Here is a 23,659-nt window from a genome sequence, read left to right on the forward strand (position 1 = left end):
ATGCCCCAAACAGTTTCCATGCCTGTCCCCATTCCCAGTGACAACAACACATGGAGAAGCAGCAGACATTGCTGTACCTTCATGCACAGTCAGCAAAGACATCGACAACCACCCCCACACATCCACTGCTCCACATCCGCTGGATCGCCATGCATATCAGCCCCTGTGCAGGACCTTCACATAACCCAGTGGGTCCTATTCCTCTTTTCTTTCTCCCACTACCTAGCGACTGGTATCTATGGATGGATGCTGGTAGTAATTGATAAAGGCAGAATTTCAGACTCAGTTTGATATAGGCTCCACTGTTTTCTAGTTCTGCCTTTAAACCTCAGTGTTTGCATCCGTTAAGTGTGACAATGATAACTTTTCATGGCTTCAGTGTGGACTGAATTAATTTACTCAAAGCGCCTAGCAAAGTGCCTATAGTAGTAGCTCAGCAAATGTAAGTTGTTTTCCCCCCACGATTCCAAAGGACACCGGATGAAAGAAAGCTACCAGATGGCTTAAAGATATCCTGAATAGCCAGTGCAATCAAAGAAAGGGGGACTTTCTATGAAGATCCTCCCCCAAATAGACTGATCCACTTCCTTATTCCTTTTCTGATGTTCTCTCAGTGATGTCAGGAGGGGATGAAACTTGCGTTAACCATCAAGCAAAGGCTTTAGACATCCAATGTCATGGCCACCTGATTCTTCAGCCTCGATTTTTGTCATTCTGAAGCTTATGAATATTTCTTGATTTGACTAAGATTCTCCAGATATGACTTGTTTCTGAAAGTTTTGGCCAAGCCATGGAAACCTGCTTTGGCTTAATAAACTAAAACACATTACATTCTTTAGGCAACTCAATTGCTTTGACTTCCCTATCTAAAACTCTAAAATTCTTCTCTCTCTCTCTCTCTCTCTCTCTCTCTCTCTCTCTCTCTCTCTCTCTCTCTCTCTCTCTCTCTCTCTCTCTCACACACACACACACACACACACACACACAAACAGTAGCAGCCAGCAGCATATCCACCCGACACTTCTTTTTTTCTTCTTGGCTGTATTTTTCTCCTAAGGACCTATTACTCTCTAACATACCATATATTTTACTTTGTTTATCTTTATTTTCTGTCTCCCTTTTGAAGGCAGGGACTTTTGTATATTTGACTCACAGCCATATCCTTACTTAGTTCATGGTAAATGGATAGAGTAACCATACTTCCCAATTTACCCAAGAAGATCCCAGTTTATGCCTTAATTCCTAGTTGATTATGACTAGCTTCTCCTTTCATTCTCAGAACTGTCAGAGTTTATTAATGATTAATAATAAATATTCATTTATTTTAATTAGTACATTTGACCAATTTGATACTTTAATGACTCTCATCAGCTCCTGAAACCAAGAATTTGACCCTGATGTGACTGAAACCCACATGATATTTTAAAAGCATGAGAAGAGGCTGATTCATTTCTTATAAATGCTTTCAAAATTTTCACTGTGTCAGCAAGCATGTTCTTTCTGATCTATCCTAGCTAAATACAGCTATCAGCATTGAAAAATCCTAAACTTCAGTGCTGTTCGTAGTAGCAGGACCAAGATGAGATGACTATAAAAATGTGATCCCGGGAGAATTTGGAAAGCTATGCTTAATTTGCTTCCTTAACCAAGTCATGAGAGAAATGAATGAAATTGTAAAAGCATTCCCAGGTACTTGCTGATAAGACTGCAGCATCAGGATAATATCATGTATTAAAACCAGAAGTTTCTCATTTCAGAATTAACTCAGCTACAGCACACCCAGTCTGTGCTCACAACCAGCATCTGGCCTGTGCAAAAGCTTCTCAAGATGGAAAGCAAGACTTCAGTCTTCCAAGTCTGGCCTGGATTTTTAAGACTGGATAGGTAAATTCTGTGATACTGTTTTCCCAAGTGCACCATTCCCTGAACAGAAGGAAAAGGTCCCTCAACTTTTGAAAGGAAGACATCCAAGTCAGTCTGACCATCAAGGAGGGGCAGGTGGGACTTGCACCAGCTCTGCAGCATGTACACCTCCATGCTGGAAATTAAAGGGGGTAGAGTTAAAGCCTCCCCCAAAATACTTGGGGATATGACCCAGTCCCGGAGGCTCTGTAATTGTTCTGCACACCAAATTTCCTAGGCAAAGCTTTATCTGAGGTCGATGGAGAGACTCCCGGTTCTCCAGACCCTTTAACCTATGTGGTTCCTTAAAGGAAGTCTCTTGTGGAGAGTAGGCACCCTAAGTGTACTCACAACTAATGCTCACACCTCCTGAAATGCAAGAAAGCAGCCAAACCACCGTCCATGCAGAAAGCCTCTAGCTACCACCACACACACGAGCCTGGATGGGGATCCCTGCCAGCCACCTTGTCTCCGCAGCAATCCCAGCTGTGCACCGACTTTGAGCAGATCACAGCACCTCCGTCCCCACCATGCTGCCTCCCGATGAGATATCCCAAGCATATCAACAGCTTTGGCAGGAAACTTCCGTGGAAGTTAAATAATGCTGCCATAGCGGGAGGCCAGGAAACAGAGGTTGGAAGCAGCAACCCCCCCAGCCCATGGAAGGTCCTCTCCAAAGCCTGCGAGCTGTCCATCTGTGTGTGCAAGACCCTGCCCAGGCCCCTGGCCCCAGAAATGAAATCCAAATCCAAACTCACTGTGGAAGCTGCTGGTTCTGCTAGCCTCTGCCGCTGCCACGACACGCTGAACGGGCCCTTCTGGCCTGGCCCTTCCTGACAGTGAATAGAGGGAGAGAGCAGGGTGGGGGGAGAGAGAAGAAAAGGGATGAAGGGAGAGGATGGAAGAAGGGGAGGATGAAAGCAGGAGGAGAAGGCAAGTGGGTGTCTCTTTAACTGAAGAGCACATCTCTCCTGGCCACAGGCTCCAAACGCCTCTCCCACATCACTAAAGAGGAAGAACGACCAGGGGATCCACCTCCAGGACCCTCACTCAGGAGTCCATCCAAAGACAGACACCACCTGCCGCTTAGCAGACACACCGCCGTAGCAGTCCTAAGGCATGACACCCAGCTCTCTCCCTATTTGAGCCACCGAGATTCAGATGTCTTGCCTCCAGGAACCCACTCCTACTCCTGATAGGATGAACCTCCCAGCCTCTCTACCACTGTGAAAGGAAATGAATTTTATCTAAAACTGTCAACCCATCATGCCAAAGAAATGTTACATCTCCAGAGCTTGTGAGGGAGTATATGTCCTTCCTGTTTCCAGCAGAAAATCCTTGTGTTCACCACCATTATAGGGCTTTCTGAATCTCCCTCCCTGCCTTTCTGACTTGGAAAGGAGGCTCACTAGCTGGATGCCATCATCAGGGAACCCCAGCACCCCTCCTCGCTGTCAACAGAGTCAGCATTTATGGTTCCCATTACATACTGTTCAGGGAAAACCCACTTCCCCTGAAAGGGTAAGAGGAGGTGGTGTGAGGGACAATCAGAAAGTTAGCAATGGCATTTCCTGGCCTGGATCAAGAGCTGTGTGCAAAAGGCGAGAGACACAGCCCTGGCCCTCAGTCGAGCCAGAGGCAGAGAAGGGGCACAGGAATGACCAAAGAGCACATTCACAAAGCGACACGTTCATGCGTGTGAGTCAATACGGTGATGCTGAGGAGACCTTTCGATGAAGACAATGAAATGGGGCTCCTGGGTTTTGATGGCAGTGAGGAACAGATAGAGGGAAAGAGGGAAGAAAGAGATGAAAGAGTATGTGGGGAGTTGGAAAGAGGCCTCATGCAAAGGTGGACATGAACCAGTGGCATTGTGCAGTAGGGGACAGGGTGGCTGGGGTGGAGCTGAGGGGGCTTCCTATGGGAGAGGCCAGGTAGGAGACCCGAAGAGTGCTTGAGGATCCTTCAGGCCAGAGTGGGAATTTCACATTTTTGAGAAATGAGGAATCACTCAAGGCTCTTAAAGAAGCGGGTGGAATGATGAAAAGATTGTGGAGTCTGGGGAGGGTGGCTTTGAACCTGAAAGTATGGGCACTACCCCAGGTGTTGGTCTGATCAGGGTGTACTCTAGGATACTTTCTACCAACATTAGAAAGAACAAGTGAAACTTAGGTGCTGCAAAGAGAGACCTAGCAGGATTTGGTGAGGAATTAGGTGCAGATGATGAAGAGAGAGTTTGAAAAATGACTCTGCTTTTGGAAACCTTTTGTTGAGGCTAACGGGCTGCCAATGAGCATGAATCAGCCATAGTAAGTTTTCTTTCTAACATGCCAAGTTTCCATGAGCTCTCCAGGGGAGCCTCACAGATTAGGCCATCCACGAGAGAAGAGATAGAGGCTAAAACTGTACATCCAACAGCTTCTGCATAAAAGCAAAAAGCGGTTATAATCATGTGCATATCTGAGGTTTCCACAGTAGAGATCTAAAACCGCAACATCAGAACTTGCAGCAGAAAGAATAGACGCCAACAAGAGAGGTAGATAATGGCTGGAAAGGGGAATAATTTGTGGAGCAAGGCATCACTAAGGCAATGAATAAGAATATTAAGCAGTGGGATGAAGGAATGAGGTGGTTATTAATAAGGTTATTCGATAGAGAGTTCAAAAAAGGTTTAGGCTGGAGGAAAGACACTTGAATTTGCCCATGATGAGATAATTAGTGACCCTCAAAACGCAGTTTCAATGAAGTGGTAAGATCAGAAGCCTTAAAATTAAGACAGAAGATGAAAACTACCTATTTCAGTAGTTCAGGAGCAAAATGGAATTTGGAAGGGGCAAAAAGGTCAAATGAAGGTCTTTTTTAATGTTGAAGAGAAGATGGATTTTTGTGGCAGAAAGGAAGGAGAAAGGCTTCAAGATAGAGTGAAACAAACATAGTCACAGAGATAGGTGGGCTAGAGGTTGGCAGGTGACAGAGGATGAGGAACGAAGGTAAGAGATTAGCCCTAGGATAAAGGATCATCTTCTTGTAGGGAAAAGAACGTGTGCATTTGTAGATTTTCAGAGGGTGGAGATGGCCTAATATTTTGTAGCATCACAGATATATATACGTGACACAGTTCCTTGCACATGCACAATAATGATTCCTTAAGTTACTATTCTTCTTTGCACTTACCTAAGCACTCTCTATTACAGAATCTGAGATTTGATGCATTGAATTCAGAATTGGAAAAAAGTAAAACTTTGAGGTCACCTACCACAACTTCATGTCTAAGGCATGTGACTCCATAACGTTTCTAAAATGTGGTTATCAGGATTTTCTGGAAAACCACAGGGGATGGAGAACCCACTGTCTTAGAGGTAGCCATTCCATTTTCAGATAATAAGGCTAACTGCCTGCAGCACTGTGCTTCACCACCCTCGTTTCTCAAATATGCCTAGACTTTTCTATTCTTGCCACCTCTGGGTCTAAGGGAACTTTTTGCAGAGTCATTTACCAAACCAAAATGGTGAAGACAAATCCATCAGAGTATCTCTGTACTGAAACCTGATTTTGTGATTTCTGATTGAGCCAAACTTGAGTGCCCATGAGAGCATTCCAGAGCAGCTACTCACCAAGAAGGACACCCGTCTCCTTGTTTATTTCATTTCACATGCATTTATGGGATGCCTATTGTATGCCAGGCAGGGTATTAGATACATGTGATATGTAACTGGGGAAATAATATATAGACACCGCCCTTGCAGGAATCCCACACTACTATGAACAAATATGTGTTGACAGATGCCCTTGAGAATGTATTTTCACAATAACATTTTACAAATCCCTTCCTGCAATGCATTTGGAGATTCTAGGGCAGCATTCCTCATCTCTGACCATCACCTCCTCTGCTTCTAGCATCCCTTCCTCACCCTTTGGTTTCACTGACTCTGTTACATTTTGGGGACTACTCTTGACTCCAATCACCCCAGACACCCCAAACCTCCTGAATTAGGGTCTCCTTTCTTGCTGTAGTGGCCATTGATGACTCATCCCACCATCTTCCTCCTTTACCTTGAATGACCTTGCCACGGAGCCCTACTCAAAAAAAAAAGTCATGGAACAGGCTCATTATAACTTCATACTTCTAATTCTAAACTCTACCTAACCTTGTAGAGAAAGTACTATTCTGGGACACTATTAACAAATCCTATTCACAAATAACCTCACATCCCATTAAAAAAACAAAAACAAAATATAACTTAAAAGTCAGAACCCTGAACCAACTCTGGCTCTCATTTATTTTGCAATCTGAGGAGTATTGATTAATCTCTTGGAGGCTTGGCTTGCTAGTCTGTAAATAGGAAAAATAAAGCCTGTCCGGTTGACACACAGTACTTTTATGATGATCATAGATGAGCACTGGACCTGTGAGATGGGAAACTAAGAATCTTGTCTTGATGCCACCATGAACTAGATGTATGAACTTGAGAGACACCCGCTTCCTCTCTGAGGTTCAGTGTCTTCATCTGTCAAGTAAGTGCCAAGAAGACCTCCAAGTTCATTTCCAGCCAGGAATTTACCATTTTACCAATCTAGATTGCTTATCCAAACTTCAGCAAAAAGGACAACTGTATATAGGAAAAGAGACCAATTAGGCAGACTCCATGGAAAGACCATATCCAAAGAACACTGAGAATTGGCTCAACATTCACTAGGGGGCAGGACCCCAGCTGCAAACCCAATCCTGGGTTGTTCAACTTTCCAAACTATAAGAGTGTGCTTAAAGGCATTGTTGGTGCATTGATAAAAATTGCACATGGCGCAAAGCTGAGAGGGACAGCTGTACCTGGGCCCACAAATCTTTGGCAGACGGGAAAGGGGAACCAAATGGACCAAAAGAGGCATTTTTGCTACACATAAGTACTAAATCACAACTGCTTACGTGAAATTTAGGCTGGCTGATAATAATTTAGGATACTGGGATACCAGTCCCATTTATGTGAGGTTGGGCAAATAAACCTAAATTAGCCTCAGTCATGCATGCCCACCAGCAAACTACGGCAAAACCCTATCTCTGTGGCTGATTCTGCAACACAGGTACATTCAATAAACTCACACCTAGGCATCAAGAGAAACCATTTGTGAGAAGCCAAGGTTAGAGCATGCTGAAAAGGGTCCAGTAGAAATCCTGATTGGGATGGCATATGCCAGGACTGGAAACAATATGGCACATTTGTCACAATTCCCCTTCCTATACTCATGGCCGACATCATCTGTTGATCACCACACACATTTCCAGTGAACTTAGATGGAGCCACCAAATTCTTCTCATCCCTCCACTCCAGGCAGCTACTACCAGTCAGTCCGAACTGGCACCTGAGATAAAATCTACTTGACATCCCTAGGGCATACAATATTTGGCATCAAGGCAATTAGATTTACAAACAGCAAAAGTTTTGAAAGCGATTCCGGGACATGGAAAGCACTGGGGACTATAATAAAGTGATTCCCAAGTATTTAAAAATGAAAAATATAAGATTGCCCTCTTTAGGATCAGCATAAAAGAGATAAAAGACCAATACCCCAAATTGTCCGAAAAAGTGGCTCCTAACCTGCTTGACACATATGAAGGAAGAATATGTCTTTTTAAAGGGGCACTGGCTGGTCACTGAGGCCTGGATGGATTAGTGGATGGTGGCAATATTCTCCCCATCCTGGCTTTGGTCACAGGAGAAGGGTATTTAGGGAAGGACGTAGAGTATTTCTGGATCTACTAGCAAGTCAAGGAATCCCTGTGAGGAGAGGGACATGTCGATCTTTCTTAGCAGTCTCTCATTAATCTTCTGATTCATCTGACTTTATCACTCAGATTCCTTCCTCCTTAAGCAGTCAGCTCATTAGGATCAGGCTTCCCATATAGGCTGGCTTGCCAGGGCTGAAGGTTTTGATCATATAGCCTCTGAATAAGCTGGTGCCCTATGTGCATTAATAAATTGTCCTTCGGATGTTAACTCCAGTCTCATGGGCATTTTAATTATTCTACATACTCTCAGAAACTCTTCACTGATAAGCAGGTATTTCGTCCCTTGGTTGGGAATCAGATCACATTGACTCTCCCTTAGGTGATACCATTTTACCTTCCAGATGTACACATCCAGAGCTCCCATGTACTCATCACTGGTGCCTAGCAATTGCAGAACCATGAGGAGCAACTTAAGAATGTTTAAGCCAGTGGGGGCACTATCCCTTACCCATGATAAGTATCCAACGTGGTACTGCATAGTTTAAAGTTAATGCATTTTTGGTAAGCACTTCCTATGTGTAAATCTCTCTGCTACAAAAGAGGTGGGTTCTCCAGACTTCAAGGGAATTGATGCTGTAGAAAGGTATAGGACAGAATGTACCCAAATGATTCAAGGGAATGAACAAAAAATTCGAAGATCAAGGAATTAGTGGTTGGTCTGTTGGGTAAGGAAATGAACAACTTCAAAAATAAGTTGGTTGGCAAATCAAAGGTCCAATCTAAATGGGAGGCTGGAGAGTATGACCCAGTGGAGGAGAGATAGCCAAACTGTGGCAATGATTGGCAGATTGGCAAAAATGGTGCACCAACCACCCCTGCCAACCAACTTTGGGATATTGTTGAACCCAACTCCTTTTTTCCCCCAAAGCACAGAGAACAATGCTGAAAAGGGTGATAAAACCAACTGCACCAAAGCCAGTAGTTTGCAAGGCTCTTGCATATCCATTATCTCATGTTATTCACAATAATGAGCAGGGATCAGCAATGATCATCACCTTTCTAATGATAAAGAGAGAGAAAGGAGGGAGGGGCTGGACTTAAGCCATCCCTGTCTCATCCCCAAGGCTCCAGGGTATATGACCCTTAAATCTTCCTTCCAGGCAGCACCAGGAGAGAAAACCCTAAGGAGGTCTGGAGAGTGGGGCTCTAATTCTGAAGACTTTCCTCCACTGCAGAATTCATGGTCCATAGTTATCAAAAGTCTAGCTCCTGTGAAGAGCTACTAATTCCACAATGGGAAATCTCTTGCTACAGCCAACTAGAAGGGCCTTCTTTTTACTCCCCAGCTTCCAACAGACCAACTCAGATGTCTAAACCAGTCCTGGAGCAGTGATCAGTAAAGTCTGAGTAAATTAATTAGGCACCTCTCCCCTTCAATTTCCATACCCAGCACCAAAGACTCACCATAGGAAATACCTTAGTTCGTAACCTAAAATTATTAAAATTTCTTGTAGGAAATTTCTACCTTATTCACTTATATAGAATGATAACCATCTACAGAGTGCCTAATAGGTACCAGGTAATTTGCATACCTTATCTGATTTAATCCACACAAAAGAAGAAATTGTTATCAGTTTTTTCAGATGAGGAATCAAAGACTTAGGCAATTAAAGTAAGTTTCTTAAGGTGATATAGCTAGTAAGCAGAAGCTCGGGCATTCAAAGGAACATCTGCCAGGCTCTGGAGATGGCAAGTGCCCATCCCAGCACCTGCCCACCTTCTCTGGGCCCTCCCCACTCCCCCACCTCCAGCTTTGTCTAAACTTGGGGGGAGGGGAACAACCAGAGGTTAAAACCGCACTTAACATTCTCAATTCCGGAGGGCGAATTGATCCTGTCTTCTGCTTCCCCCTCCTCCTGCAGACCCACCCACAGATCACACTAATGTTCCGCTTTGAAACTTAGGAGAGAAATACAATCCTGGACCAGGAGGAAGTCAAGGGAATAGGACGTTCTCTTTACATGCAAATATCTTAATTACAGCTGGTAAAGAAGATATTTGTATGGAAATTTATGTATCTTTATATGTTGTGTATTCAGTTTGACTCAGAGAGGAAAAAAAGGCCTTTTACCCTTGAGGAACCAAAACAGGGCCCTTTATAATACATCCCCTGTCAGGTGATCAAGGTGCTGTCATCACCCTCCAGGACCCCAGTGGAAAGTCGAGCCCCCACACTACACACATCCAGTCACCTGGTTCCTGGCCTCACTGCCTCCTCTCCTTTCTGGAGGATGGGCTCCAATTTAAGCACGTCTCCTTGGCTCCTAGGCATTCTTCTGATGGGGAACCTGCTCTGTCTTTTTTTCCACTATCTGTCAAGGTGGAGATAAGGCTGACAACTACACTGTCAATCCCAGGCCTGCCCCACCCTCACTGACACTCTAAAGCCATGAGATTTCAAAATTACAGGGAGACAAGATCAAGTTTAGGAGACCACTCACTGAAAATTAAATTGCTCTCAGAAAGAGGTTTTGTTTTTTTTTCCTTGTTTCTATTTTGCAGGGGAGGGATATAATTTTATTCCATTGGTACCCACCACTCAAGATACAACCAGCATATTGAAACTATAACCGATCAATCCATTTATCTATGAAAAGCTCAAGGCTATTTCGTTTACACTGAGCTGCTTCTTAGCATTCACCTGAGTTATAATGTCTATTTTATAATATAAATCACTTTCATCTCTGCTAAGGATAAAGGATGAAATAGACTTACCTTGCAGCAAGCGGGATTCTGGCTAGATATATCTAAGGACTTCCCACCTCTAAAAGGTGTTATGAATTAGAATGAAAAAGATAAATCTCTCATTGATAATAGCTTTCCTCTGTCACTGCTGGAAGGACTAAGGGGAAAACCTGTGGACTCTCAGGAGATGCACAGGAATAGAGCAGGCCAACCATCTGTCTGGGATGATTTTGATGCTATTCTGCCTGGGGCCACAGGGGTGAATTAGATGACATTTAAGGCTCTTTCCAGCTTCATGTTTCTTTAAAACTGAATGATCTGGCATTTGCTCATCTGTTTCAAGCACGCTAGGGATTCAAAACGGACTGGTGGCCTAAAAGACACATTTACAAAAATCCACCCTGACCCTCAATTTCACTGCTATTCTTTTTCAAGGTTACCATCTAAACAGCAAGGGTCCTTGAAGCCAAGGCCTTCACTTCATCTTTCCAGGTCCCACTGATTCCAGGCTTCTCTTCCACACTCCACGTCTACCACTGTGGCTAGAGCCTCGTTGCCTCTTTGCCTGGACCACTGCAACATCCTGCCTTAGTGTCTCTGCTTCCAGCCGTCTATCCACAACCACTGCCAGATGACTCATCCTCACATACAGCCTCATTTCTCATTTACACGTCTACGTTATTGTCCATCAGCTACCCAGGTCAGAACACTTGGCCTCTCAAAGGCTGCCATAGTGCAGCCTCGTCCTTCCTTCACAAGTATTTCCTTCCATACTCAGCTGCACAGGACACAGAAGCCCTCCCCAAAGCAAAGCTGGGCCAAGAGTCAGGAGAGGGTGGGGATGATGGGGGCAGACAGCTGTGGCTCCTTGCTCTCTCACTTCAACTACAGCAGCTCTGGGTTTGCCTATTTTATATGTTGGTCTGTTTTATAAGGTTCCTTTTGAAGAAAAAGTTTTCATTGTTGTAAAAAAAAAAATTGTTTGGGAAAACTATGCTTTGAATGCAACCTTAGGAGTTGAGAGCCAAGAACATTGATCTAAAGTCAATGGCCCTAAGTTTCATGAATGATGGAACTAGAGCCCAATCCTTTATGTCCCGGTCAAGGAAAAGGAACAATGAAGCCACCAATGCATTAAAAGATGAAACTTCAGTATATTCCTCAAACTCTCAATACCAGGTTTTCTATGAAGTGACAGAACACAAAAATGCAAAGCTATCTGTGCAGCCAGCACCTCCGAAGAGACAAAAGTCTCAATACAACGAAGAAGAGGGATGGGAACTGCCCACTTCACATGACGAACTCAGGTTCTCGGCAAGCAAGAGATGTGCTCCATGTCAGTGGAACTGGCAAGGACTGAACCTGGGCTTCCTGGCTTCTACTCCTGAATTCTAGTCACCACATTATTCAGTGAAGCAAAGATAGAAGAGACTTCCCAGGACTAGAACTCCCAAGCCATCTTGGGGGCGATGGGCAGTGCTCAAAATAATCTGCTCACTTCATTGTTACCGTTGGACTGTTTGCATCTCAACCTGCAAGTCATCTTGTCCTCTGCCAGACCATCTTCACATCAGATTTCTGGAGTGTCCCTTGGCTAAAAACACAATCCTGTCCCATATTTATTTCTGTACTTTGAGGGATGCCCATGTTGTAGGTAGGGTAGATGAACCCACAAAGTATAATATAGTCTAGGAAGGATGGTGGCATGGGAGTGTGGAGATGGAGAGAAGAATTCAGATAACCCCCATCACTGAAAAAATATCAAGAAATTCTGCCTGCCAGGCTGATTTTGAACAAATTGCCCTCAAAAGGGAAGAAGAGAGAGGGCAGAAAGAAAACTTGTGGCACTAAATTAGATCCAGGATAAAGTGGTATCTAGTTTCCAAATTGCTTCCAAATTGAAACTTGGTGCCTTATTTATCAGGAGGGGAAAAAGGGGCTGGGCTATGGAACAACCATGGTCTCTTCCTCTCCCTTCTTGAGATGGCCTTGGCTTTATTCTTGTACATCTGCCCAGTCTCCCTCCTGACCTATGGAAACTAAGCCTCTTGCAGCTCACTTATCATTACATACAGAGCTTAGTCTCACAGAAGATAAAACCTGGAAGAGATTATAGAACTGGAATCCAAACCCCAGATTTTACACATGAAAGTGAAGCTTCTAATTGGCAACTCAGATGCAAAGCTGGCCCTGAGACTGAGGTGTCCTAAACGTCAGGCCTGTCCCTCAACAGACTTTTGCATTCCAAAATGGTTGATGTTTTGTAGATAATTAGTGTGCAAATCCTTTGGCTTTAATCAAGGAAATAAGGTTGTAATACTTCAATTAGCATAAATCAATCCCACACATTTTCCACCATTTTCATTCCCTCTGCAGTTTTGTGCAGCTTTATAAGTCTTAGCATTTCAGCTTTTTGTCAAAATTCACTCGAGGTGTGTATACTGTGGCATCCAGGCCTACAACAGATGCTTGGGCGGTAAGAGCTGTGGTCATATCTCCCGGTCAGCACCGGGCACCCTTTCCCAAAGCTGAAGAAAAGAGTAAGAACATGACTTTGGGAATGGGAATCTCAGGAGACCCCAGGCTTGCCTCTAGCCTCCTGCTGTAAGCTCCATCAGGGAAAATTAACTCCAGCTCTGTCCTTTTGCAGTACAAAGATGGCCAACTGAGAAAGCATAGTTGTAAAGAATTACTGAAAGAGTCTAGAGTTTCCAATTGCTCAGGAAATAGGGTTCCTCAGCAGCTGTGGACTTTGGCATTGGCGGAGGGCTTCTTATAGCTCAACTACATTGCCCCCCACACACCCCTTCTAGAAAACAGTGAGCACTAGAACCCTGGGGTCTTGCATCAAGGGTAGTCCTGGGGGTGGGGGCAGGGGACAAGAAAAAGACTGCAGTTTCCACCCCTCTTCAACCAAGGTAGGTCAACTGCCATTAAATAGGAATTGGCTAATTGCAATCTGACACCCTGGAGTGGATTCTGGAACAGTAAAAAGGACAGTGCTGGAAAAACTGGTGAAATCCAACTAAAATCTGTAGCTTAGTTAATAATGATATACTGATGTAAATTTCTTAGTTTTGACAAATAACACCATGGTTATGTATGATGTTAGTATTAGGAGAAACTGGCTGACCAGGACAAAGGAACTGTCTGTACTATCTTTGCAACTTTTCAGTAAATCTAAAATTACTCCAAAATAATTAAAAATGCATTAAAAAATAATTAGGGAAGTCACATTTCTCGGGAATGGATTACAAATCTTCCCTATTGCTCTCCTTCATATAACCAAGGGCCATGAGTAACAAGTTATTAGGCTTTTTCCAAAATAGCAAGGGAATAATCAGGCCCAGTAACTGAGGTCTTGGCCACTGGACATATTGCACGAGACCCCACCTCGTCTGACTCTCAGCATCGCTTTTCCTTCCCTAGTGCCTGAGTCTACTCAGGAAAGCCTAATCGCTGAAACCACAGGGTCAAGTCTGGCTAAGCCCTCTCCAGCATCCCTTAAGGACTGGTATGCCCAGCTGTTGATCTTTTCTCAGCCAGGTAAGCCGGGTTCAGGTCTCCCTTCCCTTGCTGTCCAAGGAAGGAGCCCTGATTCTGAGGGTGATTGGCACGTGATGGATGGTGATGAATGAATGGAGCCATGAGGGCCCCTTGCCCTAGTGCTGCTTCAGGTTTCCAGCTGGAGGGACATCCACTGGAGCAGTACTCCAGGCAGCTCCGCAGCCCTAATCCTGCACCTAGGACAGAATGACTTGTCTGATTGGTGACCTTGTAGCCACAGCCCCTTCCCCCTTCTAATGGGACTCTGCCTGCCTACAAAGAGCAGAAATGAGCAGTAGAAACTGTGTCTTTTTAGGCAAAACTTGCAAAAATTCCGAGGCTGCTGTGACTGCACTGGCAGGTCTAATCTGAGATTCGGGATGAGGAAACCTGTTGTTGCACAGTGAGGTCACCACCATCAAAAGCCCTATTGGTATTGAAGTGTGCATTATGATCCACATCTGCCTGGCTTCTCTGTCTCAGTGGGCTCAGAACTCAGCTTTCAGGCAGGAAAGAGGAGTGCTAGTTACTGGCCAGGAGCATGGTGGCACTCTGTGATCTGAAAGTCAATTGGCTTATGTCCCCACCACCAGCTTTTAAAGGTAAAAATAAAGTACAAGTTATTTCATTGACCACTGGGTCTCCTCAGCACAAGGTCAATCGCTTGACTCCCATCCAGAAACCCTTCCCCACTCTAAGCCAAGGAGCAATTAGGTAAGGAGTCTTTGAGGAACCTCAGGCTTTCAGCTCAGGTTGTTCTGTGATCAGTCAACAATCTTACTGATCAAAACTGTGAGGAGCCTGAAGATGACATGATAAAGGCTCGGCCCTTCTTTGACCTCAGGACCTAATTCAACTAATAATGGGCTTCTTCTCTGTCCATCAGGTTGCTGGAGTTCCTGGGTCCCTATCTTGTTCTTCTAGGACTGACATGATATACATCTAGGAAACGCATGCCCAGGAAGGCATTGGACATTGGTTGTACATTGGACCAAAAACATCTTCAGGATTCTTTTGAAAGCTCTGAGCCCTCAAAAAAGAAAGGAGGAGGGGAACACCTCAGATGCAACATTGCTCATACAATTTCAGGGGATTTATAGTTTCTGAGGCCCTTGGACCTGCCACTGGCTGAGAACTTGGGCTTTACGTCAAAGGACTAACCCTGCTCTATACAGTACTGGGTGGCCTCAGTTAGAATTTGGAGCATATTCAGAATTCTAAGTTAATTCCCCCTTAATTGCCATGCTCTGGAATTGAAGCTGCTCTAGTTTGAATCTCTTTCCCATTATTCTCCAAGGTGTCAGTATTTTCCTATCTATGAAAAGGTTACCCAGTCATAAATTAGACTCATTTTGATTTTGAGCACCCACCCTCTTCACCACCTAATTCCTAGGATGTGTTTACTTGTGCACATGGCCTTTCTGCTTTCCAGATGGCAGATCCAAGGCACCAGGATGGCTGAGGGGGACAAGCTCCTCCATTGGACACCAAAAGTTCACAGCAGAAGGAAAAAGGAGGCCTCTCAGTTTAAATATCTCCATGTTTTGGATGGGTCAGGATAGGAATAGTAATAGAAAGCAAGGATGCTTTGTCCCATCTTTCCTGATAATTCATCAGACGTTGGATGACACGCTGTTGAGAAGGTGTGATGGTTAGGTTCATGTGTCAACTTGGCCAGGTAATGGGGTCCAGGTGTCTGGTCAAGCAAGCACTGGCCTAACCATTACTGCAAGGACATTTGTGGCTGGTTGATAAAACCAGACAGCTGGTTTCTTAAATCATCAGTTAATTGACTGCACCTGTGACTGATTACATCAATGAAGGGTGTGTCTTCCACAATGAGATAATACAATCAGATGGATTTAATCCAATCAGTTGAAGACTTTTAAGGGAGAAAGAGAGAGAACCTTCACTTCTTCTTCGGCTAGCTGGCGAAGTGCTTCCTGAGGAGTTCATCAGACACCTTCATCGGAGTTGCCAGTTTGCTGCCTGCCCTACAGAATTTGGACTTGTGCATCCCCACAGTTGCGTGAGACACTTTTATAAAATCTTATATTTACAGATATCTCTGGCTGGTTCTGTTTCCCTAGGGAACCCTAACTAATACAGATGGGATTTTAGAAGAGAAAGGAGTTTTCCTACATCCTTACTGAAGAAGAGGTTACCAGCTGTTCAATTTAATCCACATCCCTCTCTTCTACTTGGGGACCCAGCACACTCCACTTCTCAGGCTCCCTTATAGACAGGTAAGGCCAGGTGAGTAGGTTCTTTTGATGAGGGGAAGTGACCAGCACTATTTTTAGGCTAGGCCCATCAGCAACATCCCACACACATTCCTTCATGCTCTCATTTCCCCTTCCCGCAGGCTGGAATGGGGGTGAACGCTTAAGGTGACCTAAGAAAGCACCGAGGAAGAGGGCAGAGCCTCTGTCAGCCTGAATGACCATGTGGAAGAGGGCCAATGGTCTGGCGTGTTCACCTGCTCACACTGTCAACTAACCTGGAAATAAGCTTCTCTTCGTGTTGGAACCATTTTATACATATATATATATTTTGTATCTATGTGTCATAGTTGTTGGCCTACCTTAAACAACACACTGATGTAAGCCTTGTCGAGATGTCCATTTTGGAATGGAAGAAGACATTTGTATTTTAGCTCCAATAATGGTAAAAATAGTTAACATTTATTAAGCATTTGTTGTTCTAAGGAGTTTATATTTATTAACTCTCAGTCTTCACAGGAAGTGCAAAAGTTAGGGGCTACTATTAGCCCCATTTTACAGTGGGGGCACAGAAAGTTTAAATAACTAGCCCTGGGTCACACAGCCGCCAATTATGGGAGCTGAGATTCCAACCCAGGCAGTGTGGGTCCAAGAGCCTACACTTTAAATCACTCTGCTCTGGGTGTACCATGACATTAAAAAAAATCAAAGATCCTGCCAGCCATACCAGTTTCTTATCAAATATTCCTGTATCTTAAGGATAACTTTTATGTGCCTTTCCAGAGGATTCAAGGATCCCTGACACAGAATCCCCAGCTCGGAACCCATGGCCACCAGCTGCCGGGCCTGCCTTGTGTCCTGCCTGGAGATGTGTATCTGTCTGGATTTTTGGCATAGTTTTCCTTCCCTTGTCCTTGACACTCAGGTCCATCTGCTTCTGGGATCCCAATTCTGACCTTGAGGGGGTCATACCTGATGCAGACGCTGTGGACCCAGATACTGAGTCTACGTGCCTTGACAAGGCTTTCTCCTGCCACCTACTGCTGGATCCCCCGCATCAAAGGCTCACCTTACCGTGGGGCCATCCACTTGCCCTGTCAGGCTCTGTCTGGCCCAGGTCCTCTTCCTGCCTGACTTTGAATTCCCATTCTGACTTCATCCATCCATCCATTCATATTCTTTTGGGTGTCTACCAAGAGTCAGGTACGGTGCGAGGTACAGAGGACAACAGGGTGTCCTAAGAAGGCACCCTCCTTCCTGGCCACTGAGCCCCTCCAATCCCAAACTTCTCAATCTCACCACATCACCTCCCCTGCTCATCAAAACAGCTGAAAACATGACAGCATTTCGATTCTGGAGTCCCAGCCTCCTCCTCTTCAGGACTCTCAAAACTTTCTTCAATTCCAGACTTGACCTCCAATCTTTTAGTGTTCTCTGATTTTCTGATAAGAGTACGATGGTACCCCAAACTCACCCTCGTCAAAGCCACTTTAAAGGCAATCTCAGAAGCAGCGAGTCAGTAATCCACAGGAGGAACAAATGTCTATCAGTTTCCTGGGGCTGCCGTAGAAAATACCACAAACTGGGTAGCTTAAAACAAGAGCAGTTTATTGTCCCACGGTTCTGGAGGCTGGAGGTCTGAAATCAAGGTGTCAGCAAGGCCACAGTCCCCAAGAAGCCTGAAGGGGCACATCCTTCCCCGCCTCTCCCGTCTTCTGGTGGTTTGCCAGCAGTCCTTGGCCTTCCTTGGCTGGCGGCTGCAGCCCTGCAGTCTCTGCCTGTTGTCACATGGCCTGATGGCCTGTCCCCTACGCCTGTCCTGTGCCCACATTTCCTCTAAAAGGATACCAGTCCTATTGGAGTAGGGCCCATCCCAATCCAGTTGGGCTTCATTTTAACTATTACATCTTCAAGGACCCTATTTCCAGACAAAGTCACATTCCCAGGACCAGGGGTCAGGACTTAAATGTGTCATTTTGAGGGGACAAAATTCAACCCATAACACCACCTCTTTAGGCACCATCTTTAGAGGACAGAAGAACAAAGCGCTCTCGTGTTCTGGTGTGGGTATATTTGTTTTCTCTAAATGTGTAACAGGAAATTGAGCAGTTCACCTTTGTAAATCATTTGCATACCACTTGTGCATGAGCCAGATGGTAGCTCTTTGTTTTAAGAAATGAAAAATGAAAAAAAAAAAAAATAATGCTACCCCTGCCCTCACATGCACACTCTGGAGTAAATGCTGGGTAGGCACGCACCAACAGACAGACAGACGCGTGCATGCACACATGCACATGCACGCACACACGTGCGCACACACACACACCACAGCCCTGAATAAACTGTTGTATTGGGCATAGAAGCCAGCTCCTCAGGTGTCAGCTTGCAGAGAGAATCCTTCACAGTGTTCTCAGTGTCTGATAAATCACTGCGTTCCCCCCAGGGCCTCAGCCGGTATACACCAAACAACAACAAAATATTATATAAATCTCCTGAACCTGGACTTACCTCTGAGATTCATGAGCAACACCATATAAACCCTGACCAGAAGAACAGGCAGTGCTGAGGACTCTGTATTTCTATCTACATGGGAACCTTGGGAAGGATATTTTCGTGGGGTAGTCAGTTTAAAGACCCTACCAGTTTAGGAACAGCTGCATGATCCCAGCCCCATCCCACCCCAAAGAGCTCTCTCTGACCCAGGAATTGCATCAGGAAATAAGATGAACCCTGGGGTTTTCCTGCATTGAGTGCAATGATGGCCAAGTAAGATAAGAGAAACAATAGTTTGAGCAACTATTGTATTCCCGGCTGTTTACAGAAATTAACTTGTTTAATATCAAAATAACTCTGCTGACTGAATATTCCCATCTTCATTTTACAATTGAGAAAATAGGACAGAGGTTAGGGAAAAAGTATTGAGGTCACATGGCTGTAAATGGTGGCATCAGGATGCAAGCACAAGTAAGATTAGGCATAAAGCCCAAGAATTCCTGTTCCTTGATATCTCCCAACATGGGTAATGTCTTCAGGGTTCACTACTGATCCGATCTCAGACAAATCTCTTTCTGCTTTTCGTTCTGTGGAAGAGCAGGGGAGGAGAGCTGTGCATACATTTGGAAATTCTGAGTGATCGTGAAGATATGGCCCAAGTTGCTCTTTGAATATGGAGAGAGCAATATCTGCCTTCATCAGGCAATATGCAGTTCTCTAATGGTATGCTGAGTTTTTACTATAAAGGCTATACTTTTTTTCATTTCATACATACTTGGGACCAAAGGCATACATTTTTGGGGCCATCTGGCCTCAGCTAACACCTGGCATAGAATCCATGAAGAAGAAATTGAAAGGAATTGAGGATACTTGGAGTGTGGACATTTTCTTTCCCCACTCTTCCTTTCTTAAATTCCAGTCTGTGCTGGCACCAACAGAAATGAGATGGATTTACCAAAATCAAAGAGCAACAGTTGACAGTTTCAAAACCAAATGCAAACCAGGATCATTTAGAGATATGATTTGTTTTCCTTGTTTTTCATTTGTTTGTTTTTTTAAACCAGAATCAAGAAATACTAATTGCATGCCCTGAAGCCTGTTTGAAGGCTCAGTTTGCACACACACTAGTCAGACAGTGTCCCAAGACCCCAGTGAAGCCAGGGGAGACCAGCTTGGCATAATCAAACATCTGTCTGGCACAGAAAAATGGATACACCACTCTTTGCTTCCATTGACACCAACATAAATGTGAGCTCAGCTGGCCAGGTAAGAAACCCCCATTACCAAGAGTCCAAAGGCAATTAAATAGTGCCAGCACCAGCCAAGCTCAAGAATCTATGACCCATGGGCCCTTAGTAACCCCCTCACTAATGCCTCTCCAAAGGCTAGGGAAAGAAAAACTAGTCTGGATGCTAAAGAAAGTTTCCACTTTGATATTTCCTGGTAGGTCAGCCCTGGCCATCTTGCTCTTTCTACAGTACCTGGGGATGTTGGCTTGAGAAGCTGCCCAGTTCACTGTGGACACTCCACTCTGCCTGTTATTTGGTCTATTTTGCCCTGTGGTCTCCCAGGATGGTGTATCACCTTCCAACTTCTGCTTGTACCATGAACAAGTCACTTCTTCTGGCCACAGAGGGTATTTCCCCAACATTCCATTTTTCTCCATGCCATTGCTAAAATGAAATGTCCTGAGTGACTAGTTTTAATGTCTGAACAATCTCTTTAGGCAAAGCCATCAGGAGCACCCAGATAGAACTGATATAAAGAAGCCAACCCTAAACTCCCAGCCTTCTGGTCCACCATGCTCAGGCTAACAGAGAGTAGACACACATTTCTGGGCTCTTTGACACCCAATATGCTCATGTATTCCCTACAAAGAAGACTAGACAAATGGCTGCCATGCCCCTCCACTTCCAAAACATGGCCCCACTCTTTCCATACATCTCCCATCGAAACTCCTTGCCCCATTCAATATCCCCAAAGTAAATCTTCCATATCTTTGGAGCATCTGCCTCCCAATCAGTATGCTAGAAGTTATTCCATCGGTGTCTCAGTGTACACCCACATTTCACCTGTCTAGTATAAGTGACACTCACACCCACTTGTCCTTTCCCTGGCAATAATAACACTGTCAGAACCACTCAAACGATCCATGGAAAGTAGATTCCCAAGAATGGAAGGAGAAAATAACTATGGGAGCAAAATAAGACACCAGTTACTATATAGGAGGCAATTGTATATAAGCAAAGCTAAACATGATGTCTCTCTCTCTAAAGTCTAATGTGCACCTCTCTCTAAAGTCAGTAACAGATAACCTGCTTTCTTTCCTCGTCTTTCCTAAGCCATTTGGATAACTCTGCTCAGCAATGCATTAACTATATTTGTTGCCTTACTTTGGGTTCTGGTTCATCATCAAGATCTATTTTGGGAAACAAGATAAAGCCTGACAAGGTCAACAGATAATTTCAGCAAATAAAATCTGTAGTGGGTGAGGCTGGATTGGGGACTGGGCTGGGAGATGTTAAAATGTGGCACCAAAGTGGACTTGTCTGTGTGTGCATTTGAATATACATATGTGCCTCTGTGTATACACGAAGGATGGGAGTTAATTGCAAGTAAGAACACAATGCATGCATCCTTGCACTATAAGAACACAGCTAAGGTAAATGCCCAAGAGGAAGAGAGGAGTGGATTACAGAGAGTATCATAAAGATGTATGTGAAGATGAAGGAATGGCCTGATGTTTACTGTTGAGTATAAGTCTGGGCATGGGTGTGTATGTGTGTGGGCTGGAGTGACAGGGTTAATGGACAATGACAAAGACATGTGAGCAAGGTGCTAGCTCTGCCGCTGAATCCTGCAGCTGGGGAAGCCGCCTTACCCTGTAGTAATCGGTGCTGTAGACATCCCTCGACATGCCAAAGTCTCCGATCTTCACCAGCAGGTTGGCTCCAACCAGGCAGTTCCTGGTGGCCAGGTCCCGGTGTACGAAGTGTTGGGAAGCCAGGTACACCATGCCCGAGGCGATCTGACTGGCGATGTGGAGCATTTGGGAGAGCCCCAGCTCACCCTTTGCCTGGCGAGGCTGCCCGTCCACGAGGATCATCGCATCTGGCCCGTGGGCCCTGTGCAGGGTGGAAAGAAGGAGGTAGCAGGGAGAATTCAGGAGATCAAGAGGAAAGGCCTTGCTTCCCTGGTCTCTGGAAGGCCCCACTAAAAAATGAATGAAATCTCTCTTTTCAGTCTGCTGGTGGCCTATTTCTGTCTATCCAAAATGATATTACATGATATCGGGTATGGGTGAAATGTTACAACCAGGTTCCCAGCAGCTCTCCAGTAGGATGACACCTGACACAGACATGCTTGCGTGGGTCAGGGGAATCATCTACTCTCTTCCGTATTTTACTGCTACCCAAAGGTTTCTCAGGTTCTAGATGTCATTACAGAATAATCAGTACAACAACAATGACCAGCTCTTTCATAGCCCTAATTATGTGCCAGGCACTGCCCTAAGGGTTTTAAATACATTAATTCACTTAATCCTTCTGCCTCAATTTTGAGATAAAGAAACCGAGGCACAAAATGATCTGATCAAATCACTTGGCCAAAGCCACAGAGGTCACAGAGTGGCCACATGGTCATCAGCAGGCAGAATTTGGAACCAGACAGGTGGCTATGGACGGGGAACTTCTCCAACTTTAAGGAGCATGAGGAGGGCTTGTTAAGAGATTCCCAGGCCCCACCCCTGAGATTCCGATTCAGTAGGCGGGCCCAGCCCATTAATTTGCATTTCCAACAAGCTCCTATGGCTGACGCAGCTGGTCAGCAGTCCACACTCTGAGGGGCAAGACCCTGGAGGTGACACTGCCAACTGCTCCCCCACCCTGCTTAGGGCTGGGCAACACATCACAGGACCGGAAGCAGAGGTCTGGGAGCCCTGCCATACCTCCCATCCCAAACTGAGGCCAGGATTTGTTGTCCTCACACCTTGCCCTGTCATATCGGTCACTTTTAGTGTTCACTCTTTTCTCCAGAGAGCCCAACGAGCCATAACACACCCAGGGCCCCTGTTTATGAAGTTGTGGGCTGAGGAGCCCTGTGCAGAGAGAGGCCACAGCCTGCTTTACTGCTTCTCCAATCCCTACTGAAAGGCGCCGTTAAATACGAGCACACTCATTTTATTATCTCCTGTGAGCTCTGCCTTCCTCATTCCTACGGGGGAGAGCTGCTGCATCAACTTGCAAGGAAGGGAGTAGGTCAGCAGACAAGCCCCCACTCCTGTCTCCTGGGAGGGTAACCTCCAGCCTGCCCCTAAAACCAGCGACATGGAAATGTGAGAGCAGACGGGGCCAGATAGGGGGTCACCGAAGCTGTGTTTGTGAAAGCAGCCAGCCAGCCAGCTCCTGGGAAGGGCTGGGGAGACCCACTGCTAAGAACTTCAGGCACCAGGGGGCTCAGAAGCTCAAGCTTGACAGATTCAGCCCAGGAAGACAGATCCATGGTGTCCACTGGGAATTTGGTCAACAGTGGATGCCGAAGCCCAGACTGTGTTCCAAACAATACCCCCAGGAGGACTTTGGGGGCTTGATTTGGATAGACTCCCCCATGCTGTCTTCAGGAAGGGACTCCATAGAAAGACATAGAGCTCTTAAGACCTCTCAGTACCCTCTTGTGTCAATGTGCCTCCTCTCACAGCTTCCTCACCTGTTCCCTGCCATGGAGAACAAGGAGGCATGGGAGCATCAGGGGTTGCCCTGGCCAACACAGATGCTGGTCCCCACCTTCTTCTCTTCTTTTTTTCTGCATCTACCACTCTTTGCCTCTACTCTTGCCTCCCACTCTCTCCCCTCTACTCTTTGCTATCTTCTCCCTTATACCGGGCATGACAGTGGCACAGAGAGGCACCCAGGGGCTCTTTTTAGCCCTGCTGGTAGCACTTAGAGCTGAAGGCTCTGCTGAGCCAATGGAGAGGATGTGGTGGGAAACGGGGCATGTGCCCCCTACCCGGGAGGGGGGTGGGCATTGG

The 23,659-nt window shown here is 45.3% G+C and overlaps 1 protein-coding gene across 5 annotated transcripts in view; it reads right to left on the reverse strand.

The window, feature by feature from the left end:
- The window catches only part of NTRK3 (neurotrophic receptor tyrosine kinase 3), a 358,606-nt gene that overhangs the window by 34,456 nt on the left and 300,491 nt on the right, over positions 1–23,659 (reverse strand). For 3 of the 5 annotated variants that reach the window (XM_037832990.1, XM_037832992.1, XM_037832993.1), the window contains 2 exons: positions 21,515–21,758; positions 2,661–2,735 (listed from right to left, as the gene is read on the reverse strand). In XM_037832990.1, the coding sequence (XP_037688918.1) occupies positions 2,661–2,735; positions 21,515–21,758 (319 nt within the window). The remainder of the gene's footprint in view (positions 1–2,660; positions 2,736–21,514; positions 21,759–23,659) is intronic. The other 2 variants (XM_037832995.1, XM_037832994.1) reach the window with 1 other exon arrangement.

This window comes from Choloepus didactylus, chromosome 4, assembly GCF_015220235.1.
Source record: "Choloepus didactylus isolate mChoDid1 chromosome 4, mChoDid1.pri, whole genome shotgun sequence".
Lineage (NCBI taxonomy): Eukaryota > Metazoa > Chordata > Mammalia > Pilosa > Megalonychidae > Choloepus > Choloepus didactylus.